Source organism: Ciona robusta, chromosome 13 (assembly GCF_009617815.1).
Source record: "Ciona robusta chromosome 13, ASM961781v2".
Taxonomy (NCBI): Eukaryota; Metazoa; Chordata; class Ascidiacea; order Phlebobranchia; family Cionidae; genus Ciona; species Ciona robusta.
In genome coordinates, this window is record NC_143247.1 from 3,975,349 (window position 1) to 3,999,508 (window position 24,160).

The 24,160-nt window shown below is 38.4% G+C and overlaps 3 protein-coding genes and 1 long non-coding RNA gene across 5 annotated transcripts; 3 read left to right on the forward strand and 1 right to left on the reverse strand.

The window, feature by feature from the left end:
* The first annotated feature begins 373 nt into the window (after window positions 1-373).
* Window positions 374-5,406, forward strand: LOC149725924 (SH3 domain-binding protein 5-like). Its single transcript, XM_089891718.1, has 7 exons — window positions 374-558; window positions 845-973; window positions 1,304-1,465; window positions 1,641-1,814; window positions 2,314-2,479; window positions 3,101-3,220; window positions 3,665-5,406. Exons 1-7 carry the CDS (start codon window positions 463-465, stop codon window positions 3,898-3,900), a joined length of 1,083 nt encoding a protein of 360 aa, XP_089747844.1. The 5' UTR covers window positions 374-462; the 3' UTR covers window positions 3,901-5,406.
* A 142-nt stretch (window positions 5,407-5,548) lies between these two features.
* Window positions 5,549-15,870, forward strand: LOC149725925 (glutamate receptor ionotropic, NMDA 1-like). Its single transcript, XM_089891670.1, has 16 exons — window positions 5,549-6,031; window positions 6,241-6,386; window positions 7,094-7,283; window positions 7,532-7,639; window positions 8,000-8,082; window positions 8,475-8,583; window positions 8,944-9,102; window positions 9,371-9,520; window positions 9,695-9,817; window positions 10,552-10,688; window positions 12,298-12,404; window positions 12,775-12,867; window positions 13,183-13,325; window positions 13,755-13,883; window positions 14,232-14,347; window positions 14,978-15,870. Exons 1-16 carry the CDS (start codon window positions 5,759-5,761, stop codon window positions 15,171-15,173), a joined length of 2,262 nt encoding a protein of 753 aa, XP_089747796.1. The 5' UTR covers window positions 5,549-5,758; the 3' UTR covers window positions 15,174-15,870.
* LOC149725926 (uncharacterized) lies at window positions 15,278-16,623 on the reverse strand. Its single transcript, XR_016386439.1, has 2 exons — window positions 16,499-16,623; window positions 15,278-16,401 (listed from the first exon to the last, which is right to left on the reverse strand). It is a non-coding gene; the product is annotated as an uncharacterized LOC149725926 (long non-coding RNA).
* On the forward strand, window positions 16,622-23,986 carry LOC149725927 (insulin-like growth factor-binding protein 5). 2 transcript variants are annotated; one of them, XM_089891728.1, is made up of 7 exons: window positions 16,622-17,037; window positions 20,690-20,783; window positions 21,227-21,358; window positions 21,792-21,913; window positions 22,750-22,877; window positions 23,088-23,195; window positions 23,656-23,986. In XM_089891728.1, exons 2-7 carry the CDS (start codon window positions 20,707-20,709, stop codon window positions 23,764-23,766), a joined length of 678 nt encoding a protein of 225 aa, XP_089747854.1. In that variant the 5' UTR covers window positions 16,622-17,037; window positions 20,690-20,706; the 3' UTR covers window positions 23,767-23,986. The 2 variants fall into 2 exon arrangements, with proteins under 2 accessions (XP_089747854.1, XP_089747855.1); XM_089891729.1 differs by lacking the exon at window positions 16,622-17,037 and adding an exon at window positions 17,950-20,181.
* Window positions 23,987-24,160: the final 174 nt, after the last annotated feature.

Below are 24,160 nucleotides of genomic sequence, written 5' to 3' on the forward strand. Positions count from 1 at the left end.
TAGAAGCATACATGTTACAGATTCCTAATATATATATATATATATGTGTGTTAATACTAGTAACTTCTAATTTTTAATAAAGTTAACCAATCCAGTGTGTGCAGTTAATATTTGGACATGTAACAAACATAGTATTCTACAAATGTCTTATTAATAGACATATTAAGTTATAAATGCATGATAAAGCCAGGTGACCCAGTGTGTAGTACTGAATGAATGATATTTTGGTGTATAACCACCAACCCCCTAACCATCAACACCTAACCCCTATAACCCTAGCTTCTAACCCCTATAACCACCAACCCCCTAACCATCAACCACTAGATTCCTCACTAGTGCCAATATTTTATAAAGTAACTTAATATTCTGTTATGTAACAAATATAATATTACAGATGTCTAATAAACATAGTAAGTTTGTAAATGCATTATAAAGTTAGGTAACAATCATCACTGTGACATCATGAATGGCTCATGGATTGAACCTCAAGTTAGTTGTGAATTAGAAAGTTTGAACAACGCAAGCGAAGTAATCAACCAACTAGAGAATGAAATAAGTGTGAGTTTTGGCAAGTTATGTTTAATGAGTTGTATTTGAAGTTCTATTTACATATTTTTATCTATATATATTTATTTATTTTTTGGTAGAAGTTATATTTAAAGGCAAAAATAATGAAATAGAGTTATATTATACTTAACAATTATATTTATGAATATATTTATTCGTTTGTTTTTTTTGTAAGTAATATATGTTTAAAGGTGTAACATTAAAAGACTTATTTAAAACTTTATTCTTATTGTTAGCCTGTTAGAAAACAAGAGAAATGATTTTGTTTAATTTCCAGGAAAAGCGAAATAACTATCGCACAGCACTGTCAGAATCCACTCGTAAATTGAACCGATTGTCGTCAAAACTGGGTGATAGTGTGGCTAAAGCAAGACCTTATTATGAGAAGAAGAGGCTGGCTAAAGAGGTTGGTGTTTTTGTGGCAGAGTCAGAGTTATAACATGAGTGTGTTTGGTTCATATAACTTGTATATATAGACATATATGACATACACATGTATATATAGACATGACAAATTAGGTGGTATAACATTATGTCCATTAAGGAGTTATATTGTTATTGCTTTACTTTACCTATTACTATTAACTTTGTTTTTTACAATCTTTGGCTACTAAGTTTTAACTCTACCCCCTACCAAGACCAAGCAGAACGGCAGTTAGTGTAAATATGCTCTGCTGTAACACACACTTGCAGTATGTTACAATATATTACCTCTAAATTCACTTTACCCTCCCAGGCCCAAGCAGAATGTCAGTCAGCCGCTGTACGATACGAGCGTGCAGTTAGCATGCACACAGCAGCAAGGGAAATGGTAGCGGTAGCTGAGCAAGGAATGATCAAAGATTCAAATCAACTGGATACTGCGTGGCCGGAGATGTTGAACCATGCAACATTAAAGGTGGGACATGCTGCACTTATATATGTATAGGTATTGCTGTGGGTAGTATATAATATATATATTATTGTGTTTTGTGTAACAGGTATTAATATTAAACATTAATTTTGAGTGTATGTAAATGAATCAGTCAGTCACACCTGTTACAATATGACATCATAAACACCATTATGAGCAGGTGAATGACTCAGAGGTTGAACGAATAAGTAGTGAGCATGAACACCAGGAGAAAGCTGAATCTTTCAAAGTAGCAACCATGGGTGTCAGGAAGTTAGAAAAGAAATTAAAGTCAAGTATTGCAAAGTCACGGCCCTACTTTGAACTGAAGCAAGATACACAGAAGCAATTAGAGGTAAAAGGCTTGTGTGTGGTGTTATGGGTATAATATGGGTGGCTTTTGATAATATGGGTGGCTTTTGATAATATGTGTGGCTTTTGATAACATGTGTGGCTTTTGATAATATGTGTGGCTTTTGATAATATGTGTGGCTTTTGATGTGTGTATACAGAGGACTTTGGATTTATTAGGTTTCCTATGGGAGCTACCATGTAAGCCAGGATAGTTCCAACTTTTAAAATAATGGAATGTAACTGTATCACTTTTCATTATTTATTCCAAACGCTGCGGGCTTTACTTTTTGAGATGTTAATCATGTTTCGCATTTTTTCGTAAAGTAATTGTTCAGTGACGTGGGCCTTTCTATAAAGGTAAAGTCTTATGGCAGGGCACACCATGGAGCCTGGAATATGGTTCTATATTTTAAGTTACCATGTTTGCATTGAGCTACATGTTTATGATATTTTTTATTAATTTTATATTAAATAAATAAAGAAATGTTTTATCCAAACAGAGCTTAAGCAACGAAGTGAAAGCAGTTGATTTAAAACTCACGCAAGCAAAGTTGTCGTATTCACAATCCCTCAAAAACTTAGAAGAAATAAGCAATGCCATTCATGCATCAAGGGATTCATTACGTCTGCCTAAATCACCCACTGTGTCAAGAAATAGTTCATATGGTAAGTTGGGAGGAACCTGTTCATCACCATAAGTTATGTCGGTTGTGTGATGTTCTATTCTATATGGGTGAGGTCCTTGTCAAAGGATTTAGGCCACAGTTCGTTCTTTACCCCAAGACTACTTATATTTATAGCAAGTATGAAGAGTTAACTTATTTATCCTCTCGTGGCCGGACAGTGACAGTTGTGTTCTGTTTCATGCACCTTGTGTTACAAGTTACCATGTATGTAACTTATTTATCCTCGCATGGCAGGCCAACGGCAGTCGTTATAACACAGGTGTTCTGTTTTATACACCTTGTGCCCGCTTACCAGTTACCACGTATGTAACTTATTTATCCTCGCATGGCAGGCCAACGGCAGTCGTTATAACACAGGTGTTCTGTTTCATACACCTTGTGCCCGCTTACAAGTTACCATGTATGTAACTTATTTATCCTTGCATGGTGGGGCAACGACAGTCGTTATAACACAGGTGTTTGTTTCATACACCTTGTGCCCGCTTATGCCATGAACTGCGATAAGACACCCCTGTTATATCCTCCTACTTTCCATGGCCACAATCTACCCAACCACCCACTTAGACTTGAACTCAGCACCCCTAACACTTCTCTCACCCAGGTTTTGGTTCAATGGAGGATTGTAGCAGTATACAGACAGTGTTGAGTGATTTAAAGAAGTTTGATTCGGTGGATCAGCTTGACCAAATATCCAACTCTTCAAGCAATGAAACTAATGAAGGTTTGTGTGTTCTTGTTTGTGTGTGTGTTTGTGTGCTTGTTTGTGTGTGCTTGTTTGTTTGTGCTTGTATGTGTGTGTTTGTGTGCTTGTTTGTGTGTATTTGTGTGCCTGTCTATATTCATGTGTCTTACATATTAGGGGCTTTTATGTTTGTATTAAAACAACATTTTATTTTTCTGTACCACATGCACAACTGTTTATACTGTGTGGTTAACTTCTGCTTATAATTCCTGACCCCAAAAAGTTGGTTGTTATTCAGTTTTGTTATGCAAATATTGCAACCAATAAGTTGGATTTGTTTCCCAGGATTGTGTGTCTAACTATCCCTGCCTTCCCTGTGTTTTAAACCAGTTGTAGTATTTAGTATTGGATTGTAGTATTTGTTAGACTGGCTTCAAAAATACCCAGCCAAGAATATACCTAACCCTTTATTTATATCCACAGACCACCCGTCATCCGCCTACCCCCAACCCACCCCACCCCCTATAGACCCCCTGACCCCTCCTGCCCCTTCAGAATCGAACAACAACAATCGTAAGTTGGACCCGCCCCGAGTATTACTAGTGGGTGATACCCAGAAGGTTAATTCCCCCCTCAAAGGTAATTCCCCGTCCCCGAAACAATATAATGGCGAACTTGTGATTTCCGTGGCTGGTTTAGCTGAAGTCACAACTTCTTGATGATGTGGCAACATAGGCGCCAAACCTGGGGTGGCAGGGTGGCATGCGCTCCCCACATATATTTTATACCAAATTAATCTGTAAAAATTAGAACCAAATTGTTTAATAGGAAAGGTTGCCTAACTATCCCTGCCTCCCATGCAAGTTTGCTGCCTACTTCAATTCTAAGCGTGTGTTGTTGTATGCATAGGCACCAAACCTGGGGTGGTAGGGTGGGCAGGCACACCCATAGAAAGTTTAAACATTGGAAATATGCTTAACCATTCCTGCCTCCCCTGTTTTTTGCAAAGGTTGGCGCCTATTGTAATAGTTTTTACGATACACAAACACATGTCGTTACATCATATAGTTATTTCATGTCATAGTGTTTGTTGATTTTCATATTACCACCAAGTTTTAAATAATTAATTGACTTGTTAGTTAATTAAAGTTTTTATTACTTGTGTATCTCTCTGTCTATATTATGACCTCACAAAGGTTATTATGTCGTCATAATACGATTATTTTCCGCCGATTCGTATGACATCATCGGGCATGACGCGGTTATATTTCTAGTTATGATGTCATATTCGTTTATTCATTTTCGAATAATTAGCATTGTCATAGGCGGAACGTTTTTAAGATTTGCAAAAAAACCTGGGGTGACATTGTTAAAATACAGTTACACTCATAGTTGTCAAACATAGGGAACCTCATTGATTAATATGTGAATGCAAATTACTTTAGCTCTGCTTGTTTGTATAGACACCTAACAGCAGGGTAAAATCTGTTGGGCTAAAAAAAACCAGGGGTCTCAAATATATATTAGTACCTATGTTTCAAATATTGGGGTAACATTGCACCCCAGACACCCCCAACGTTCCGCCTATGAACAGTGTCGTTTTGAACTCGTGTTACTGTGTTACTTGCGATGAGATTTATACAAAGATATCAGATATGATGTCATAAAAGATGATGTCATAAATGATGATGTCATAAGTGATGATGTCATTAGTGATGATGTCATCAAGCATCTTGTGTAGAGTTTTATGCGAAATGCTTTGATTAATTTACCTCCAGAATTAGGAACGAAATTTATTTCTGTGGTTTGAAAATATGCGATTTAGTAAAGTGCTTCTCAACCCCTGGGTCACCATTTGATTTGGTTGGGTCGCCTTCTACAGTGGTTCACAAAACCTTTGACTGCTATTGTGAAAGTTAAAATCATTTTATCATATGCTCACAAAAGTTGAAATGCATTTTCGGAAATTGGGTCGCCAAATTTTGCTATTAATTTACGAATAATGTTTGGATCACTGATAAAAGTTTTCTATATAGGTTAAATAGCCAGGGTTTATCCTTACGTTGGCCATTACCCCTGGTTGAGAAGCACTGGTTTAATTGACGCCGTTAGTTTGTCCTTTGTTTTACTTTTGCGAAGATAAAGTACGTATTGTTACGGTTCACGACCTTTACTGCCAAATATGGTCACGATGTTTTTGTTTGAATAAATTAAGTTACTTTTTATTTTGTGTTTATTATTTCGAAAGTTTTGTTAGAGTGTAAACACGGCTTAAACGAACAAACAAAAAAATATTTACGCTGACCTGCGCTGAACAATGCTGGGCGTAGATATTTCTTTGTTTGTTCTTTTTACACCGAGGCGAGCTACGCTGTAGTGTAATCGCCGCTTACAAGGAAAAAACAACAACAAGAACAACTGTTCAACGAAAAAGATCTATATTGCCACTACGTGCCCGACTACAACACTCTGGAAAGTGAGAATCAATTACAATATTGATTAAAATTAATTACAAGACAATCAATACCAGATCCCAACGCAGTTTACTTGAAGTTAAACTTATTGATACCAAGCGCCATGATGAACCCTGTGTTTTCAGTTTGGCTCGTTTTGTTAAGTTTTAGTTTGAATTTGGTCACACCTTCGCTTGTTTCTGTAAAAATTGGCGGACTGTTCGCCAATAAAAGTTTAGAGGCAGAATTTGCGAGAGCAGTTGTTATTACTGGGGAGGAAATAAATGATGCTGCTGGTTTTCACACTGATTCAATCACTCCTGTGGTTTTTAATGCCAACTTTAACAACTCAATCTGGAAGGTTCTGGAAACATGTGAGGATATCTCAGCTTCAAATGTGAGTTTACTTTCTGTTTTTATTAATAAAGAATAATTTTATGATTATCTGTTGTTACCAAATCTTAATTTTTTTAAGTTCGTAAAAAATCAGAACTAGGGCGTGGATTTGAACCCAGTATCCCTGGTTCTTCAACCCTGGCCTGGATTTGAACCCAAGATCCCTGGTTCTCCAACCCTGGCCTGGAATCTTAAGCATTTACTTAACAGATTCAAGTCATCATAACAGACATTGTTGGTGAACAATTACAAGTGACATCACAATGCCTTGATTATTACAACATACCAGTCTTTTCGTTGCAGAAAGGAATTATGGGAAAAATCGATGAAAAAGATTCGAAAGAATTGATATTTTGGTAAAAAAATGTAGTTTTTGTTAATTTTGGGTGTGGGTATATAAAATGAAAAACTGTTGAATTAGCGATGACACTACCACCATTGCATGTGCCTATGGGCAAGACACACATGGTAACTCGTAAGCGGACGCAAACGCCTTAGTCAACATTCTATGTGTATATATACTGAACAAGACAAGATAATTGTTCAAACCATGATAAAGACATGATAATTGGTCACTAATCAGTTGGTATAGCTATAACATGACTACCATTGTATGTGTCCTTGTGCAAGACACTTATAGCAATTGCTCCAACCCAGTGGCCACTAATCGGTTGTTATAACTTAAGTTGAGACTCATTCCTTCCTTTACCTTGTAACCAATATATATATTGTATTAGTCCCGGGTTGGTATAAATAAATACATTGCATAATACCTTATGCATGCTTGTTTAACACAGTTGTAATGTTATAACTTGATCGCCTTCATTCTACCCAGAATCACCAGTATGTTTATATAGTGGTGTGGGGGAAGATGGGACACCTTTTATTCGATTTTATCGTCCCATTTGATAGTAAACGAAAAACATTCAAAGAATTATAAAACCATATCCTCACGACTCCCATAGACCGTTGTTAATTGTTTAAAACACGATCAGGATATTTGGATGTTATGTGCTAAAGGTGTCCCATCTTCCCCCAAAGTAATATATTATCTTACACCAAGGTTGGAGTTCATCCAGTTCAAAGGTTGGAGTGATGTGACCATTATTCACGATGGTGATGCAAGTATCATGATGAATATGCTCATGAATCATGGGGTGAATGCGATCATGTTGGATGTGGGAGGAGATTGGAAGGTCGTGGGGGGACGCGGGGTGTTTATGTTGATGGTCGAAGATGGAGAAGTTGTGGAGGTGAGTAGGGAGTGCAGTTATGTGAATAGAAGAGCGGGCTATTACTTTTAGTCGTTTTTACTCCCTTTTATTTGGGGAAGTTGTGGAGGTATTTAGGGAGTGTGGTTGTGTAAAGGGAAGAGCAAGCTGTTGTTTTTAGTGGTTTTTACTCCCTTTTATTTGGGGAAGTTGTGGAGGTATTTAGGTAGTGTGGTACAGTAAGTTGTATTGAATCTTGATATGAATGCACTGTGTCTTTTACTTTTCAGAGTATCATGAAAGAAGCCTTGCATAACGGGATAGTTAGCCATGGTAGTGTTTGGCTTGTGTATGGTGGAAACTATTACTTGGCTGTGGAAGGTGCTGTTTCAATGCAGGTAAGACATCAACCTTATACAATACAATATGTACAATATAAATTACCTTCTTCTATGAGGTCCATATGGTGGCACCGTGGGTGTTGGGATAATAGACAACTCAGGTCTTAGGCATACCTCACATATACGTATAAACCGTGTGTTGGGTGCAACAACCGCACTTTTTAACTGACACACTTCCTCATACTTTCACCCATAGCATGTTTAACCACTGTTGTTTTGCTGTCGATTCCATTCTGTGGTAAGTCTCTTTACAATACTAGCGGGGTGTAGGTGGTAGCTCCATAAGTAATATACCTACATCCACTTAGACCTTACCTTTATAGAATGAAATCCCTAACAACAATAATATTCCACCAGATGAAATTTATCAACTTAGAGAATCAAGCACAAGCAGCCTTGATGCTTGTTGGTGGTGGTGGGGGGTCTACTACAAGGAAAAGGTTTGTATAATATCTATTGTATTTATATGTTACTCCCATGCCCACATTCAAGGTTCTGCATATTCATATAAAACAACTCAAAACAAATATATAAATAAAGAGAAAATTTATTGGAAGGTAAATTAACCATTAGTTAAAAAAATAATTCGAATAAACAAGTATTTTACAATAAAACTGCAAAACGTGATTAAATGTCAAAATGTACAAACCAGGGCGCCAAACATGATGTGTAGGCCCTGGAATCCATTACAATGTGAATAATCCGGGTGTACACACACATATTACCACGTTAGTTGGTGATAATGCATTAATTAAGGTAATAACTTGAGCATACGACCCTGAGAACACCTAGGGTGGTTGCCTAGAATTTTTAAAGCTATTTAAATTACCAGTGATGCAACAATGAGGTCTATGACATCATCAAGGAATATAGAATATATTGTTTACAAACAACAAGATTCAACCAATGTGGAAATTGGAAGTTACTCTGGAAATGGAAAGGTTAGTTTTTTTTCTTTGGGGGTGAGGTCCTTGTCAGGGACCTGGGATTTAGCCGACGACCCTAACACCCGGAAAGCCCATTTAAGCAGCGACACAGCATCACAGTCAGACACTTGTTCTTGCATCAAAAGTTTATTTACATTTTTGAAAAAATAATGAAAACATGCGTACTTTTAAGTGGGCGGCATTATTTATTTGCCGAACCCTTAAGGCAAGAGTTGGCTCATTTTTCACGCATGAACCATCTTACCGGAACCTAATATATCAGACATATATGAACAAGTCTGAATTATCATTTTAATACAAACATTGTATATGCTGCGACATTTTCATTGTTATAACATTTTCTTATTCTTTTAGTTTCATTTCAACGAGGACATCGTGTGGCCAGATAGTGCCACCGCCCCACCTAGTGGTAGAAAGGCATCGGAGCTACAGATTGTAACGATTGAACAAAGACCTTTTGTTCATGTTGTAAATACAATGGAAGGGGGATGTCCCTCAACCGATACTGTGATGGTGAGTGTTAACTTAACAGCGAGCTAATAATTTAAGATGTATGATAACTTTTTACACAGATTGTTTCAGGTACTGCAACTTTAAAGTGTATTTGTCTGGCAGATTTTTTACCAGCCAAGCTTTTAATTTAATATTTTTTTGGTTTTAAGTGTGTTTTTATAATTGTTTTGTTGCTAATGTCCTTCTATTTGATGTTCTGATTAACCTAATATTTACTGTATTTGAAGAGATAAATAGACTTATGTTCATTTTATTTGATACGCTACAGGTGCCCTGCAAAGTCCCCACAAATAGTAAATGGGAAACCAAATGTTGTTATGGTATCTGCGTCGATATCCTCATAGAAATAACAAGGAATTTAAATATAACTTACGAGCTTCATCTGGTGGGGGACGGAAAGTATGGATCTTATAAATCGGTGAGTGGTTGGTGGGCTGCTGGTAGCAGAAGTACGGAATAAACATTGCAACAAAATTACCGTTTTATACCGAATGGGCCAAACGTCTATGTTACATTATGTCAAGCTTGTTGCAAAAGTTAAGGAGTTTAAAGGGGTCTATATGTTTATATTATTTTCTTCCCACACCCCCAGGGAGCATGGAATGGGTTAATGGGAGACCTCCTTAGTAGGAATAGTGATCTTATATTAGCACCTCTATCTATCACGAAAGATCGAATGAAGTTTGTTGACTTTTCCAAACCTTTCCTTTACCAGGTGTGTTGTATATTGTAATTAAAGTGCTTAGTTGCTATAATAGAATATATGTAAATATGTAAAGTATTTTTATATAAATATGATTTTCGCTGAGGTTCCTTTGCCAGGTGTGTTGGTATATAGTAGGGTGGGGGAAGATGGGACACCTTTTCATTCTATTTCTCGTCCCATTTGGTAGTAAACAAAGAATATTTAAAGAATTATAAAACCGTATCCTCACGACTTCCATAGACCGTTGTTAAAGTTTAAAACACGATCAGGATACTGGAATATTATGTGCTAAAGGTGTCCCGTCTTACCCCACCCAACTGTATATATATGTTTGAAGTGGGTGAACATACGGGGTATGTTACAAGTCGTGTTGCAGTATAAAGTAATATATATATAATGCCAGATACTTAATGATGTATATATATATGCCACTATATTGGGTTATGATATGTTTGAAGTACATGAGAAAAGTTTAATAATTAATCAGCTATGGACATATGTTATGTTAGGAGTAGCCGTGCATGACATGTCACCCACATGATATGACATCAGTGTTATCCCTCTATTTTTGCCATCATACATATATAGGCCTAATAATAATGTGCTGTTAATAAAAATGTAACAGCTTAACTGACCTTATATTATTTTATATATTGACTTAACAACTATTATATTTCAAGGGCATTACTGTATATTTATATCTATATATACTGAATTAACAAGTTCAACCATTATATTTTAAGGGCATTACTATCCTTATGCGGAAAAAGCAAGTTAAAAGTAGTTTGGGATCTTTTCTTCATCCATTTAATTCAACATTATGGTTGTCTATTGGGGTGGCTATTCATGTGGTCGGAGTGATGCTGTTTCTACTTGATAGGTAGGTGTGGGGTTCAAATCCAGGCCAGGGTTGGAGAACCAGGGATCCTGGGTTCGAATCCAGGCCAGGGTTGGAGAACCAGAGATCCTGGGTTCGAATCCAGGCCAGGGTTGGATATCTAGAGGTCCTGGGTTCGAATCCAGGCCAGGGTTGGAGAACCAGGGATCCTGGGTTCGAATCCAGGCCAGGGTTGGAGAACCAGGGATCCTGGGTTCGAATCCAGGCCAGGGTTGGAGAACCAGGGATCCTAGGTTCAAATCCAGGCCAGGGTTGGAGAACCAGAGATCCTGGGTTCGAATCCAGGCCAGGGTTGGAGAACCAGGGATCCTGGGTTCGAATCCAGGCCAGGGTTGGAGAACCAGGGATCCTGGGTTCGAATTCAGGCCAGGATTGGAGAACCAGGGATCCTGGGTTCGAATCCAGGCCAGGGTTGGAGAACCAGGGATCCTGGGTTCGAATCCAGGCCAGGGTTGGAGAACCAGGGATCCTGGGTTCGAATCCAGGCCAGGGTTGGAGAACCAGTGATCCTGGGTTCGAATCCAGGCCAGGGTTGGAGAACCAGGGATCCTGGGTTCGAATCCAGGCCAGGGTTGGAGAACCAGGGATCCTGGGTTCGAATCCAGGCCAGGGTTGGAGAACCAGGGATCCTGGGTTCGAATCCAGGCCAGGGTTGGAGAACCAGGGATCCTGGGTTCGAATCCAGGCCAGGGTTGGAGAACCAGGGATCCTGGGTTCGAATCCAGGCCAGGGTTGGAGAACCAGGGATCCTGGGTTCGAATCCAGGCCAGGGTTGGAGAACCAGGGATCTTGGGTTCGAATCCAGGCCAGGGTTGGAGAACCAGAGATCCTGGGTTCGAATCCAGGCCAGGGTTGGATATCTAGAGGTCCTGGGTTCGAATCCAGGCCAGGGTTGGAGAACCAGGGATCCTGGGTTCGAATCCAGGCCAGGGTTGGAGAACCAGGGATCCTGGGTTCAAATCCAGGCCAGGGTTGGAGAACCAGGGATCCTGGGTTCGAATCCAGGCCAGGGTTGGAGAACCAGGGGTCCTGGGTTCGAATCCAGGCCAGGGTTGGAGAACCAGGGGTCCTGGGTTCGAATCCAGGCCAGGGTTGGAGAACCAGGGGTCCTGGGTTCGAATCCAGGCCAGGGTTGGAGAACCAGGGATCCTGGGTTCGAATCCAGGCCAGGGTTGGAGAACCAGGGATCCTGGGTTCGAATCCAGGCCAGGGTTGGAGAACCAGGGATCTTGGGTTCGAATCCAGGCCAGGGTTGGAGAACCAGGGATCCTGGGTTCGAATCCAGGCCAGGGTTGGAGAACCAGGGATCCTGGGTTCGAATCCAGGCCAGGGTTGGAGAACCAGGGGTCCTGGGTTCGAATCCAGGCCAGGGTTGGAGAACCAGGGATCCTGGGTTCGAATCCAGGCCAGGGTTGGAGAACCAGGGATCCTGGGTTTGAATCCAGGCCAGGGTTGGAGAACCAGGGATCCTGGGTTCGAATCCAGGCCAGGGTTGGAGAACCAGGGATCCTGGGTTCGAATCCAGGCCAGGGTTGGAGAACCAGGGATCCTGGGTTCGAATCCAGGCCAGGATAAACATACTTGTTTATAGATTCAGCCCGTTCGGCCGATATCGTCCAACTATATTCGATAAAGAAGAAGACAGATTGTCGTTGACGGCAGCCATATGTTTTAGTTGGGGGGTTTTACTTAATTCAGGTTTGTGGATTGGAATATAGCAAGTAAATTGAGATAGGGGATTGTGCTTTATATTTGCACTAATATAAATCATCTCATTTCTATATCAACATTATAATGAATGTTATAATACCCATGTTTTCTATGCGTTGAGGCATCATCAGGGCACTCTTAAAGTTACATTTCATTACCAGAAAACATGTTCACTTGTATATATACACAGGTGTATAATACTGTATATATATACATAGATGCATAACAACAATATAAGCACACCCCCCCCCCCCTTTTAAACTAAAAAAAAAAAAAAAAAATTAAAATTCAAAGAAAATTAAAATTTTTTTGATTAAAACCCCCCTTATTTTTTTTTTTGATGCGCCACTGTAAACAGGTATAGGCGACGGCCCTCCACGCAGTTTAAGTGCCAGAGTGATTGGAATAGCATGGGCGTGTTTTGCTATGGTTATTGTTGCTACTTATACAGGTTTGTGTATGCTTATCTTCACGTGCTGTATGTGTTTACTGGTGTATATAGTTATATTTGTTGAATATAACATTTACTTTGGTTTATGTTTGTTATAATTAAATCTGTTATAAACAATAGATGTGGCAGAAATGCCCTGAGAGTTTGACTGAGCAGGGTAGCTCAAAAAATTTTACTTTAGCCTTTAATAATTTTTTACTTTAGCCTTTAAAATAATCACACTCGAAAGTTAATACAATATTTGAGTAAAAATTACTTCAAACAAACTTGTTGAACCAATATATCTTTACCAAACTAACCCTCCCCCCCCCCTAGCCAACCTAGCTGCCTTCCTGGTTCTCGACCGATCCGAACATCTCGTCACGGACATCCATGATCCAAAACTACGCGACCCACTAGTGGGCGCTAGATACGCTACTGTGCGTGACAGCGCTGTGGAAAGTTATTTGAATGAGAAGGTAATACTGTTATCTGTGATGTCATAATGCTCTATATTATGTCATACTTGTACTGTAATATAATAGGCGCCTATCTGTTAAAACAGGGTGCCTTCCAGGCCATGTACCTATGTCATTAACTTTAATTTGTGTGTTGTTGCCAATTAAACTGCATATTCTATATTTAAAAAAACAGGGTGCTTTATGTTTTAGGCTTATATATGAGTCGTATGTTAATGTTATTATCTTAAATTGGTGCGTCACCAATTAAACTGTTACTATGGGCCCAGGTTATTGACACAGGTCATGGGGAATCATAATAAGTTCCAGAACATGCAATGCATAATTATGCATATTCTGTTGTGTAAAAGTCATGTCTGCTTATCCACACACTGCAGTATCACTTAAATCACCTCAGTGAGCCTTGAACCCTGTATCTTTTCACCTCAGGTTGAATTTGACTCCATATCTAAACAAGTGACAAGAAATTCTTATGAAAACTCAAGTTCCGCGATTGAAGATCTGAAACTGGGGAAACTGGAAGCTTTTATATGGGATAGTGCTTTGCTACAGTATGAGGTGACAAGTGTGGTTGCTGGAGTATTTTTGGGGGTAATGGGGGCAACTCTGACCTATATCCCTGGGTGTTGGGGTAATGGGGCAACTCTGGCCTAAATCCCTGGGTGTTGGGGTAATGGGGCAACTCTGGCCTAAATCCCAGGTCCCATGGCGTGCCTCACTGTAGGACCTCACCCATATAGAAAAGAAAAACCTCTTCTATAATCTAGTCTTCTTCAGCATTGATAATCAACATAGTTTGAAACATCTGCTCAACATGAGTTTAGCATCCAATATCTGGGCTCTAATTTTACATAAAATGTCATAATGAATATTCCAGTATACTAACAATACCCATTATGACATCAGAGATCGGTTAATTGTGACCTGGTAATGGCTGGAGAACCAACATTTGGACCTGGGTTTGGGATTGCCATGCGCAAGAAGGATATTTTACTGGATCAAATTTCATTGCTTCTGCTGAGGTAGGTGTACCTCATGCTCGCTGTCGAGTTATACACCTCATGCTCGCTGTCCCGTTATACACCTCATGCTCGCTGTCGAGTTATACACCTCATGCTCGCTGTCCCGTTATACACCTCATGCTCGCTGTCGAGTTATACACCTCATGCTCACTGTCGAGTTATGCACCTCATGCTCACTGTCGAGTTAGGATACTTTCATGTTTATCCTCGAGGTGGGAAACCAAGGGGTTTAATACACGGGTGTTGCACACCATACATGGTGGCTTCACACACCTCATGCTCGCTATCGAGTTATACACCTCATGCTCACTGTCAAGTTATAACGCCCCATGCTCACTGCCGAGTTATACACCTCATGCTCACTGTCAAGTTATAACGCCCCATGCTCACTGTCAAGTTATACACCTCATGCCCACTCTTTGTTTATTGTCATATTACACATCACATGTTTACTGTCCATATACACGCAGCTGCCACCCATATAATAACCAAAACCCATTCCCAGTTTTTATGAGAAGTTAAAACGTTGGTCTTATAGCATAAGGTAATGTTATATATAGCTTGCATCCAATGCTTACACATGTTTAGTATCTATATACACGCACCCGTATAACCACAACACATCCCCAGTTTTCATGAGAATGGGTTCATGGACAGTTTGAGGTTGAAGTGGACATTGAACCAAGGCTGTCCCCAACGTACATCAAGTCCCGCAACCCTCAAGCTCGAAAACATGGTCGGGGTTTTTATATTGATCGGTATAGGGATTATTTCTGGCGCTATTTTCACAGCTATTGAGGTGGTTTATAAAAGAAAGAGGAATTAGTTGAGCGTGAATAGGTGTGAATATGTGGGGTTTTGTGTTATTGTAGTAGATATAGTGGAAAGTTGTAGAAAATGTTATGTTTTTGTCTATATATATTGTGTATGTTGTGTTTTTTTTTGTTGTAGTTTGTTAGATAGGCTGGCGGTAGTAGGTGTAAAAATTAACCTGTTTTTTGAGATACAAACGTGGTTGTATTTTAAGAATAGTCTGTTAAAATATATGAATGAACGCGTTTTATGTATAGTATATTTTGTAAAAGTGAAGTTATATTTTCTGTACTTTTAGATTATATTACTAGAAGAACCATTTACTTATAATGTAGTTGATTAATAGACAGTATGTGTTAAGAAAATGTTAACTTTGTAATTTTAGTGTGTATATGTTATTGGTTGGACATTTGATTATTTTTGATATGTTCTGCATGGATGTATTGTAATATATTAGCAGAAGAATTGTTGCAGAAACAGCAATTTTGTTTTGTTCCAGAAGTTTATGTTATTCTGTTTGTTTTATCTATGGGTATTAGACAGTTATAGGAAATGGAAACTGTATTCATATACGTGTAATATTTAATATATTGCCAGAACGGCTGTTTTGGAATATATTAAGGTTTTGAAAGTTTGTGCTTTTTATATAATTGTTTATTTATTTGTTTTTATTAGACAGCTGTATAAAATAAGGTAGAAAATTGTAATAATGCATGTGTAACTATGTAATAAAATTCCGAAGGGTTGTTTTAGAATTAAGAATATACTTTTGTTCTCAAACTTAATGTTATTTTATTTGTTGTTATCAGAAAGCTGCAATACATGTGTAATAATCAAATAATTTGCCAGAAAAAGTGAACAGAAAATAATTTGTAAAAAAGTGTAAAGTAAGTGTTATTTATGTTACTTTAAGTTTGTAAATTATTTTAGGTTGTCGTTACTGTATAAATATTGTTATTATGTAGTTTATTGTATAAGTAAGTTAGCAGATTTTGTATAGCAGTGTTTAGGTGTAACTTTATTTTCAGTAATAATTTATAGTTTTGATCATATGTGACATTTTGGAATTAAATTGTGTATTGCAAATGTTTTGGCAGAATTGTTTAAGCGATTACTGTCGTTAGCTCGTCACATGGGATAAATAAGTCACATTCAATCAATAAACCATCTGTGTATAGTGTATAAGAAGAATTATTTTCTGTTCACTTGTAAGTGGACAGGAGGTGTATGAAACAAAACACCTGTGTTATAACGACTGTCGTTGCCCTGCCATGGGAGGTAAATAAGTTATATATGTGGTAACTCGTAAGCGGGCATGAGGTGTATGAAACAGAACACCCGTGTTATAACGACTGTCGTTGCCCCGCCATGGGAGGATAAATAAGTTATATATGTGGTAACTTGTAAGCAAGCATGAGGTGTATGGAACAGAACACCCGTGTTATAACGACTGTCGTTGCCTCGCCATGCGAGGATAAATAAGTTACATATGTGGTAACTTGTAAGCAAGCATGAGGTGTATGGAACAGAACACCCGTGTTATAACGACTTCGTTGCCTCGCCACACAAAGTTATATTCATCTGATCTTGCATTCTTGATCCACAAAGCGAATACAGCATTTAAAATTCCGCGAACTTAAAGTACGACAGAAGCCCACTTAATTTCAAGGATAATCTGTATTCTGAGTGATTCTTGTAGCTGTAGTAGCCACACACTTAACCTGACATGACCACAGTCGATTATACGACGACCATCCGGCTTAGAATGTTTGAACAAGCACAAGAACATGTCCACCACCCACACAGCAATTGTAACGCCTCCTGCAATATATGTGTTTGATGGGAAATGCAAATTTACGCTTTGTTGCTGTTTGAAGGTAAGCCTGCATGTTTGCACGATGTGTGTGTATTTGTTTAAAAAAACACAGGTGTTGCACACAATACATGTTGTTTTCATACACCTTATGCTCGCTGTTGGATTAGTATATTTACATGTTCATCCCTAATACACACTAGGGGTTAAATACATGGGTGTTGCACACCATACATGGTGGAATCATACACCTCATGCTCGCTGCAAAATTGGCATGTATGTAATATTGTATACAATTAATAAATGGCAAACTGTAATGTAAATCCGCTAGAAAAATTCCATCCAAAATTACCTTTTTGTTCTAAAAATGTCGTTATATGAGTCAGAACGTTTAAAATTAATTCCTAGGCGTGCTGAGGTCGTTTTAACATAAAAACCTCAACGTAATAGCTAATAGTAACTGTATTGTGGGTTATGGCTAACTAAACGTAACCAAAAGTAAAATTTCCGCTAATAATTATTGGAATTCCTATATGAGTAATGCTATCGAAGACAATATAATGTTATGACGACGTCTTAATTGTTATGGCTTCCGAAAGTTTGGGCGTGTGGGTATAAGACTAGTTCCGAATACGTGAGGTCCTGTTGTAATTGTAAGCGGCGTACGTGCTGTGGGTTAAGGATATAATAGTAAAACAAGGCTGTTATTATGGCTTAATTATAATGATTTATTCTCTTTGGTTTTGTTTGCGTTTGAATACGCCGCAATAAACCGCCGTGATGTCATTTTTGAAATTTTGACGTCATTTTGTTCAAAAGAATCGCGAAAAAGGCGGAATGAGTTAATCTTTAAATCGCGTAATTGTAGCTTATTGTGTGGGATAATGGTTGGTGAAATATGCGGAGAAAATAGCGGGGAGTTTTGGATTTAAAACGAGTTTTAACGGCGAAAAAACTTTAGCATTTTTTGGCGCCAAATTTTTGGTCTTTTCGGTATGTGTTGAGCGGTAAAAATCTTGTAAATTTTGGGGAGTTTCGACATGTGAATGTCGTTTTGTTAGTGTTTAAATCCTTTAGTGAGTTTGCATGCATATATTCATAGCAGGCTGTTTTACGAAACCAGATTTGTGAAAATGATTTCAACTTCCACATAAAATAATAAAAAGCCGAAACATTACGTTATAGATTGCGGAATTACAATTTCACCCAATTTAAAAAGTGAAAGTTTTACATAGAACCTTTAAACTTATTCTATTCTTACTTTTTAAAAGGTCCATTCTCTTGTAACTTAACCCAGTAAACTCACAAAAGCTGCGCATTTCGTTTTAATTGGTGCAAATTGTTTGCAAATTGTGCCCAATTATAGATGGTACACACCACATTAACAAGTATATACACCACACCCTACTCAACAATTGCCTCTAACCGTACACATGCACCAATTAAAGCTCTACAAAATGCACAAAACCATGTTAGGTTAGGAAATTTTGCCGCGTAACGACACTCGTTAGAGCACGCTATGGATAAAATGCCTAGAATGTTACAACTTCTTAGAGAAATTTATAAAATATTGGTTTTAGACGCTTTTAATCGGATTTATATGTCCAATTATTTAAGTCGGACGTCAATTGCTTTATTGGAATGTTAGCGGTTTCTAATTAAAGACCGCGAGTTTGCTTAATATGCTGCTAGCGTTGGTCGCATTTAAAATCCGGTTATTTTAACCCTATGCCCGCTGTCGACCCGTTCTTGAGTTAAACAACTTGTCGCACAGGGTGCACTCGTTGCTTCAACCAAGTGGTAACTAATGTGTTGTCCAAATCGTCAGCCATACATAAAAACAATCACCCACAAAGTTACAAACGTGGTAACTGGTAAAGCGAACGCTTGTGTATAAAACAGAACTGCCGTGTTATAACGACTGTTGTTGCTCCACCAAGCGAGGATAAATAGATTCGTTTCTTCTTTTTTTAAACTTATGCTTACTGTCAATTTAAGTTATAATAACCTGATATATAAAATATTAAAAAACGAGGTTCTTACCGCCCAAGTCTTCGCCTCAATTTTCGCACCAACACCAATTGGATCAATTAAGTCGCAATCTATCGCAGTTCAACTTGAATTACCGTTCATACACCAAGGCCTAAGCCTCAATACAGCCTTTGTAATCGTTTGTAATACACTGGATGGAGTTTCCAGTGATTCACAAACGAAACTTCCTGCTTCAAACTCTAAGTAAGGATCATCTTGGCTTATGGTGAAATAAGCGATGATCAGATCGAACCAAATTGTTACAATTATCAGAAATCTTTTAGTTCTTTAAAATTCTCTGGTTTTATGTTGAACATCCATTTTTTGAATCTATTTTCTCGTCCCATTTGGTAGTAAACAAAGAACATTCAAAGAATTATAAAATCGTATTCTCACGACTTTCATATAGACCGTTGTTAATTGTTTAAAACACGATCAGGATATTTCGATATTATGCGCTGAAAGTGTCCCGTCTTCCCCCCACCCATAGTATAATGTAAACGTACTTGTAAATTAGTTACAAAAACTAAACAATATTTGATTTCCGCCAACCCTTGGCGCAGGAAGGGCGTGTTATATAATCACCAGTTTGCTAAACTTCAATATGCACGTATAGAAAACGCATCGGTAAAAGTAGTGGTTTTCTTTGAAAACGGATCAGCAGCTCGCACAAATTCCTAGGAGCCAATGATTAAAGGATGGCTAACTGCTACTTAATTAGAGGAAGGTAATTACAAGTTACAGCCTGTGTTGAAGGTATACCAGAAGCGCCAAGGCCGAAAGTCGCATTTCGCATCGGACTGTGCAGGTTGCGCAACAACTTTTTCAAAGGGATACAAATTTTAGATTCTGAATAATTACAAAACTAAGGGTAAAGTGTATTGCGTATTATGACGTTCTTTGTGGCGGCGAATTTTTTTCTTTTTTTTGGCGAAAAAGGTTTTAAATTCGGTTGAATTCACGGCCTTAGAGGTGGACTTACTTCATTCGGTAGTGGCACTCGTAGACAGTGTGCAGAGCTTGGCTACGTGTATGAAAGCACGCATGTTGGATACGGTATTGGGGTAATGAGTTATTGTATATGAGCACATATAGGCGTGTGTCTGTATTTTAGTTTCGCATGTTTATGTCTGTTTTATTAATTCGTTCTCATAAGTTTTATATTTTTCGGCAAAGTGTAAGTTTTATGTTTATAGGTTCGTTAGATTAGGGTTAGTATAAAAACGTATTCAGTCTGTTCGTTTACATAATTATCCATACTTTGCATATGTAGCTTTTTAATTTACCAATTAAGTTACCATGTATAACATAGTTTTTCAAAACCCGTACGACTGCGGTTACTTCACGTTAAGAATAATTTATTAGCAAAGTTTTAATGACGTAATTTGCGAAACTACATTTCACACAATTTTTGTAGATGAAATAAAATGATTTAACTTTTACAATGAAATCCGAAAAGGTTTGTGAACCACTGTAGTAGGCGACCCAACCAAATATAATGGTGACCTAGGGGTTGAGAAATATTAACTAAAATATTTTGCTAAAAAGTAGGGCAACCGGCCGAAGTCAAAGTAACGACCGTTAGTTGGCGTAGTTCGTGCTAAGATTAGATTTCAAAATGTTTTAACCTCATGCTCACTGTCGAGTTTTGTATTCTATCTAAATGTATAACATTTATTTTGCAGATTTATTATAAGGCATTATGGTTCACCAAAATATAATATCTTCACTCTTATTCATGCTGTGGACCGTGATTGTAAAATGCCACGATGTTTCAATGTAAGTGAAAATAATATAGGCATAGAAATATCTACACCCAGCGCTGTTCAGCGTAAATATTTTTTTGTTTGATTTTTTAAGCGTCGTTTATACTACAGCGTAGCTCGGCTCTGTGTATAAAGAACAAACTCTATGTATAAAGAACAAAGCCTAAATTCCAGAATTCGTCGGGGTAATGGACCATTTCTAGCCGATATCTTAGGTCGCTTGGTGTGCCTCGTCGTAGGACATCACTTGTATGGAAACTCTATTATCGAGTATCTATAAACTGCCTTAGTGGGGTCCAGATGGTAGCACCCTGGGTGTTTAGGGTAATGGGCTAACTATGGGTGTAGGGTATTGGGGCAACTCTGGTCTAAATCCTAGGTCCAATGGCGTGCCTCACTGTTGGGCCTAACCTATATACAATATAAGACAACAATAACATAACCCTATTTCCACAGATGCGTTGATTTATGCCCTGCTTGTTTTACGCAACGAATGCAAAATTGTCCGCCATTACCCGACTGTGAACTTAAAGTAAGAGATCCAGGTTGTGGGTGTTGTTTTACATGCGCTGCTGGGGCTGGGGATAGGTAAGTGTTACGTCATAATGTAGTATTATATACGTAATATAAACTGCTGTTTGATAAACTATATGAAGGAAGAAGCCTAAAAATATTCACTCACTAAGTTACGGGTAACTCGTAAGTAGACACGCGGTGTATGAAACAGAACACCCGTGTTATTACAACATTATGTGGTAACTTGTAAGCAGGCATGAGGTGTATGAAACAGGACACCTGTGTTATAATGACTATCGTTGCCCCGCCATGCGAGGATAAATAATTTTGTGAGTGATTGTTTTATATACGGCTGACTATTCGGACAACCCATTAGTGACCACTGGGTTGAAACAATCAATACGTACAAAGTATCTTGTCCCAGGACACACACGCCCACAATACGTAACTACCACTAACGTTAAACCTAGTTGTTCCACCGTTTAATCTTCTTGTATTACATTAGGTGCGGAATAAATAAGCCGAGGTGTGGGCCTGGTTTGAAGTGCTTGGCTGTCGGTGCTGAATCGAATTTAATCGCGATCCTTGAGAACAGGGGGGCGTGTCAACTTGACCCCGCCCATCAAGGTGATTAACCAATATATGCAAATTTTAATCAGATTTATCATTTAGTGAAATTTATTTGAGTTAAAACTTACAAAAGGATTTAAACCATGTTAATAGAATGTGCATATACAATGTTGGGGTAATGGGCCAGCTCTGGCCTAAATCCCAGGTCCCATGACATGCCTCACTGTAGTACCTCACCTATATCGAATAGAATGTGCATATACAATGTTGGGGTAATGTGCCAACTCTGGCTTAAACATTTAAAAAATGCCTTGTCATTCCCGCCATGACGTATAAGGGACTTCCCCTCCTACGTAGATTGGTATAACTCCAAACCGCAACGACATCGACTTACAATTGAAGTTATAACTCCTATAGTTAAGCGCTGTAAGATATCAAGTATATGTTAACTTTGGTTTTAAAACCTTTCATGTTTCGCGATTATTTCTCACGGCTCGCGTCGCGCTCTGTTACGTCACAGTGCCAATTACGCCGATAATTAAAAGGCGGACCTCTTGCTACAGCGACACACGCCTGCCAAAATGTTCTAAAACGGAAACGTGGGACCGGTAACTTAAGAACTGGAATTATTTCATGTAGTTACAAATGTCAAACACGCTGTAACAACTACAGTTGAAGATTTTCTCTTAAATAACTTCGAGTTTATCGGCGTTTTGCAACATTTGCGGCAACCTTAATGTTAAACTTAAAATAAGCAAATTTGAGTCTTGGCTCGCTTTTATTTGACATTCATTTGACAACTGTACCATCCCACTCTAACCAACTAAAAGCCACATAATAACTCACATACTATACGTATAATGTCATGTATTTAACGATCACATTTATCACAGAAACCACGGAGAAAGCTTCTCGTCTTCGTCTAATTCACACACGCCACCTTAAACGGAGAAGAAGAAAAAAACACCGAAGATTTCCAAGACACCCCCATCGTGGCTTGCTGAGCCCTCTCAATCATGACGTAAGTGGATGTGACGTTATTGTTGATGACGTATGTATGTGATCAATAACGTGTATTATGTACGTATATGTATAGTATGGTGGGGCAAGATGGGATTTTGTGCTAACGGTATCGATCTTACCCCACATACAGTTCTATGCATTAAATAACATATAATGGTAAAGTAGGGCGTCAGTTTCTTGATTTTAAATATTTTCTGTGGCGTCACAGGGTCCATGTTCACGTCACTATGAAGAGATGATGACGTCATGTATAACTATGGCGCACAAAGTTTGGCTTCCAGCATGCGATGCGAGAGGTTATTACGCAGCTAAACAGGTGAGACGGTTTGCTATATTGGTATAACAGTGGACCTGGGCCATTACCAAACGTTGTATATGCACATTCTATTTTATATGTTTTTATATATTATATATTATATTCAACGTTGTATATGCTCATGATTTTCAATATGTGTAAGGGCTTGTGGTAAATCCTTATTATTGAGCGTATAAAGTGCCTCAGTGGGGCCTGCTGGGATGTAGGTCTATTACCCCAACACCCAGGGTGCTACCATCTAGACTCCACTGAGGCAGTTTATAGACACTCAATAATAGAGATTCTATTCTACAAGGGTGACGTCTTTAGTGAGGCACACCTAAGACCTGGGATGTAAGTCTATTACCCCAACACCCAGGGTGCTACCATCTAGACCCCACTGAGGCAGTTTATATGTAAAAAAAACTTATAATATTTAGTGAGTGATATTTTGTTTTAACCAAATTCTTTTTATTTTTAGTGCATGTCGTCTAACGGTCTTGAACGAGGAAAATGTTGGTGTGTGGACGAAACGGGAATCGCGTTAGAAGACACGCCGTATACGCGAGATTCTATTACGTGTCATCGGTAACTTATGACGTCATAATGCATATTGATGACGACAACTCAGGTCACAGAAGGCCTTGTTATTTGCACGACGATTGGTGCAGGATAAAGACGATATAAAGGGACAAAGTGTTGGGGACCTGAAATTGCGATAATATTGTTGTGTTATTTGGTGTATATTTATTATTGGTCGTTTATTTTATTTATTTTTATTTATTCTTCGCTAATAAACTTGCCCACTTTGACCGCGTGTGCTTTTTTTTTTCAATACATATTTTGGTATGTAAAAAAAGGTAGCTATATTTTATAGGCAAGATTGGGACATATACACACACACACAAACATATACATGGTAAAAAATCTACAAAAGATTGCCCCCTGTCTACTATATAACATTTATGGAAAAATAAAAATAAAGA

What these genes read in the sequence shown, in the direction of transcription:
- LOC149725924 (XM_089891718.1), top strand. Translation starts at nt 463, where the DNA reads ATGAATGGCTCATGGATTGAACCTCAAGTTAGTTGTGAATTAGAAAGT. An exon ending in TGAACCATGCAACATTAAAG is followed by an intron (nt 1,466 to 1,640) that starts GTGGGACATGCT and finishes CATTATGAGCAG; the next exon opens with GTGAATGACTCAGAGGTTGA. An exon ending in ATACACAGAAGCAATTAGAG is followed by an intron (nt 1,815 to 2,313) that starts GTAAAAGGCTTG and finishes TTATCCAAACAG; the next exon opens with AGCTTAAGCAACGAAGTGAA.
- LOC149725925 (XM_089891670.1), top strand. Translation starts at nt 5,759, where the DNA reads ATGATGAACCCTGTGTTTTCAGTTTGGCTCGTTTTGTTAAGTTTTAGT. An exon ending in GTTACTCTGGAAATGGAAAG is followed by an intron (nt 8,584 to 8,943) that starts GTTAGTTTTTTT and finishes TTATTCTTTTAG; the next exon opens with TTTCATTTCAACGAGGACAT. An exon ending in ATTTCATTGCTTCTGCTGAG is followed by an intron (nt 14,348 to 14,977) that starts GTAGGTGTACCT and finishes ACACATCCCCAG; the next exon opens with TTTTCATGAGAATGGGTTCA.
- LOC149725927 (XM_089891728.1), top strand. Translation starts at nt 20,707, where the DNA reads ATGGTTCACCAAAATATAATATCTTCACTCTTATTCATGCTGTGGACC. An exon ending in AAATGCCACGATGTTTCAAT is followed by an intron (nt 20,784 to 21,226) that starts GTAAGTGAAAAT and finishes CTATTTCCACAG; the next exon opens with ATGCGTTGATTTATGCCCTG. An exon ending in TGAGCCCTCTCAATCATGAC is followed by an intron (nt 22,878 to 23,087) that starts GTAAGTGGATGT and finishes GTGGCGTCACAG; the next exon opens with GGTCCATGTTCACGTCACTA.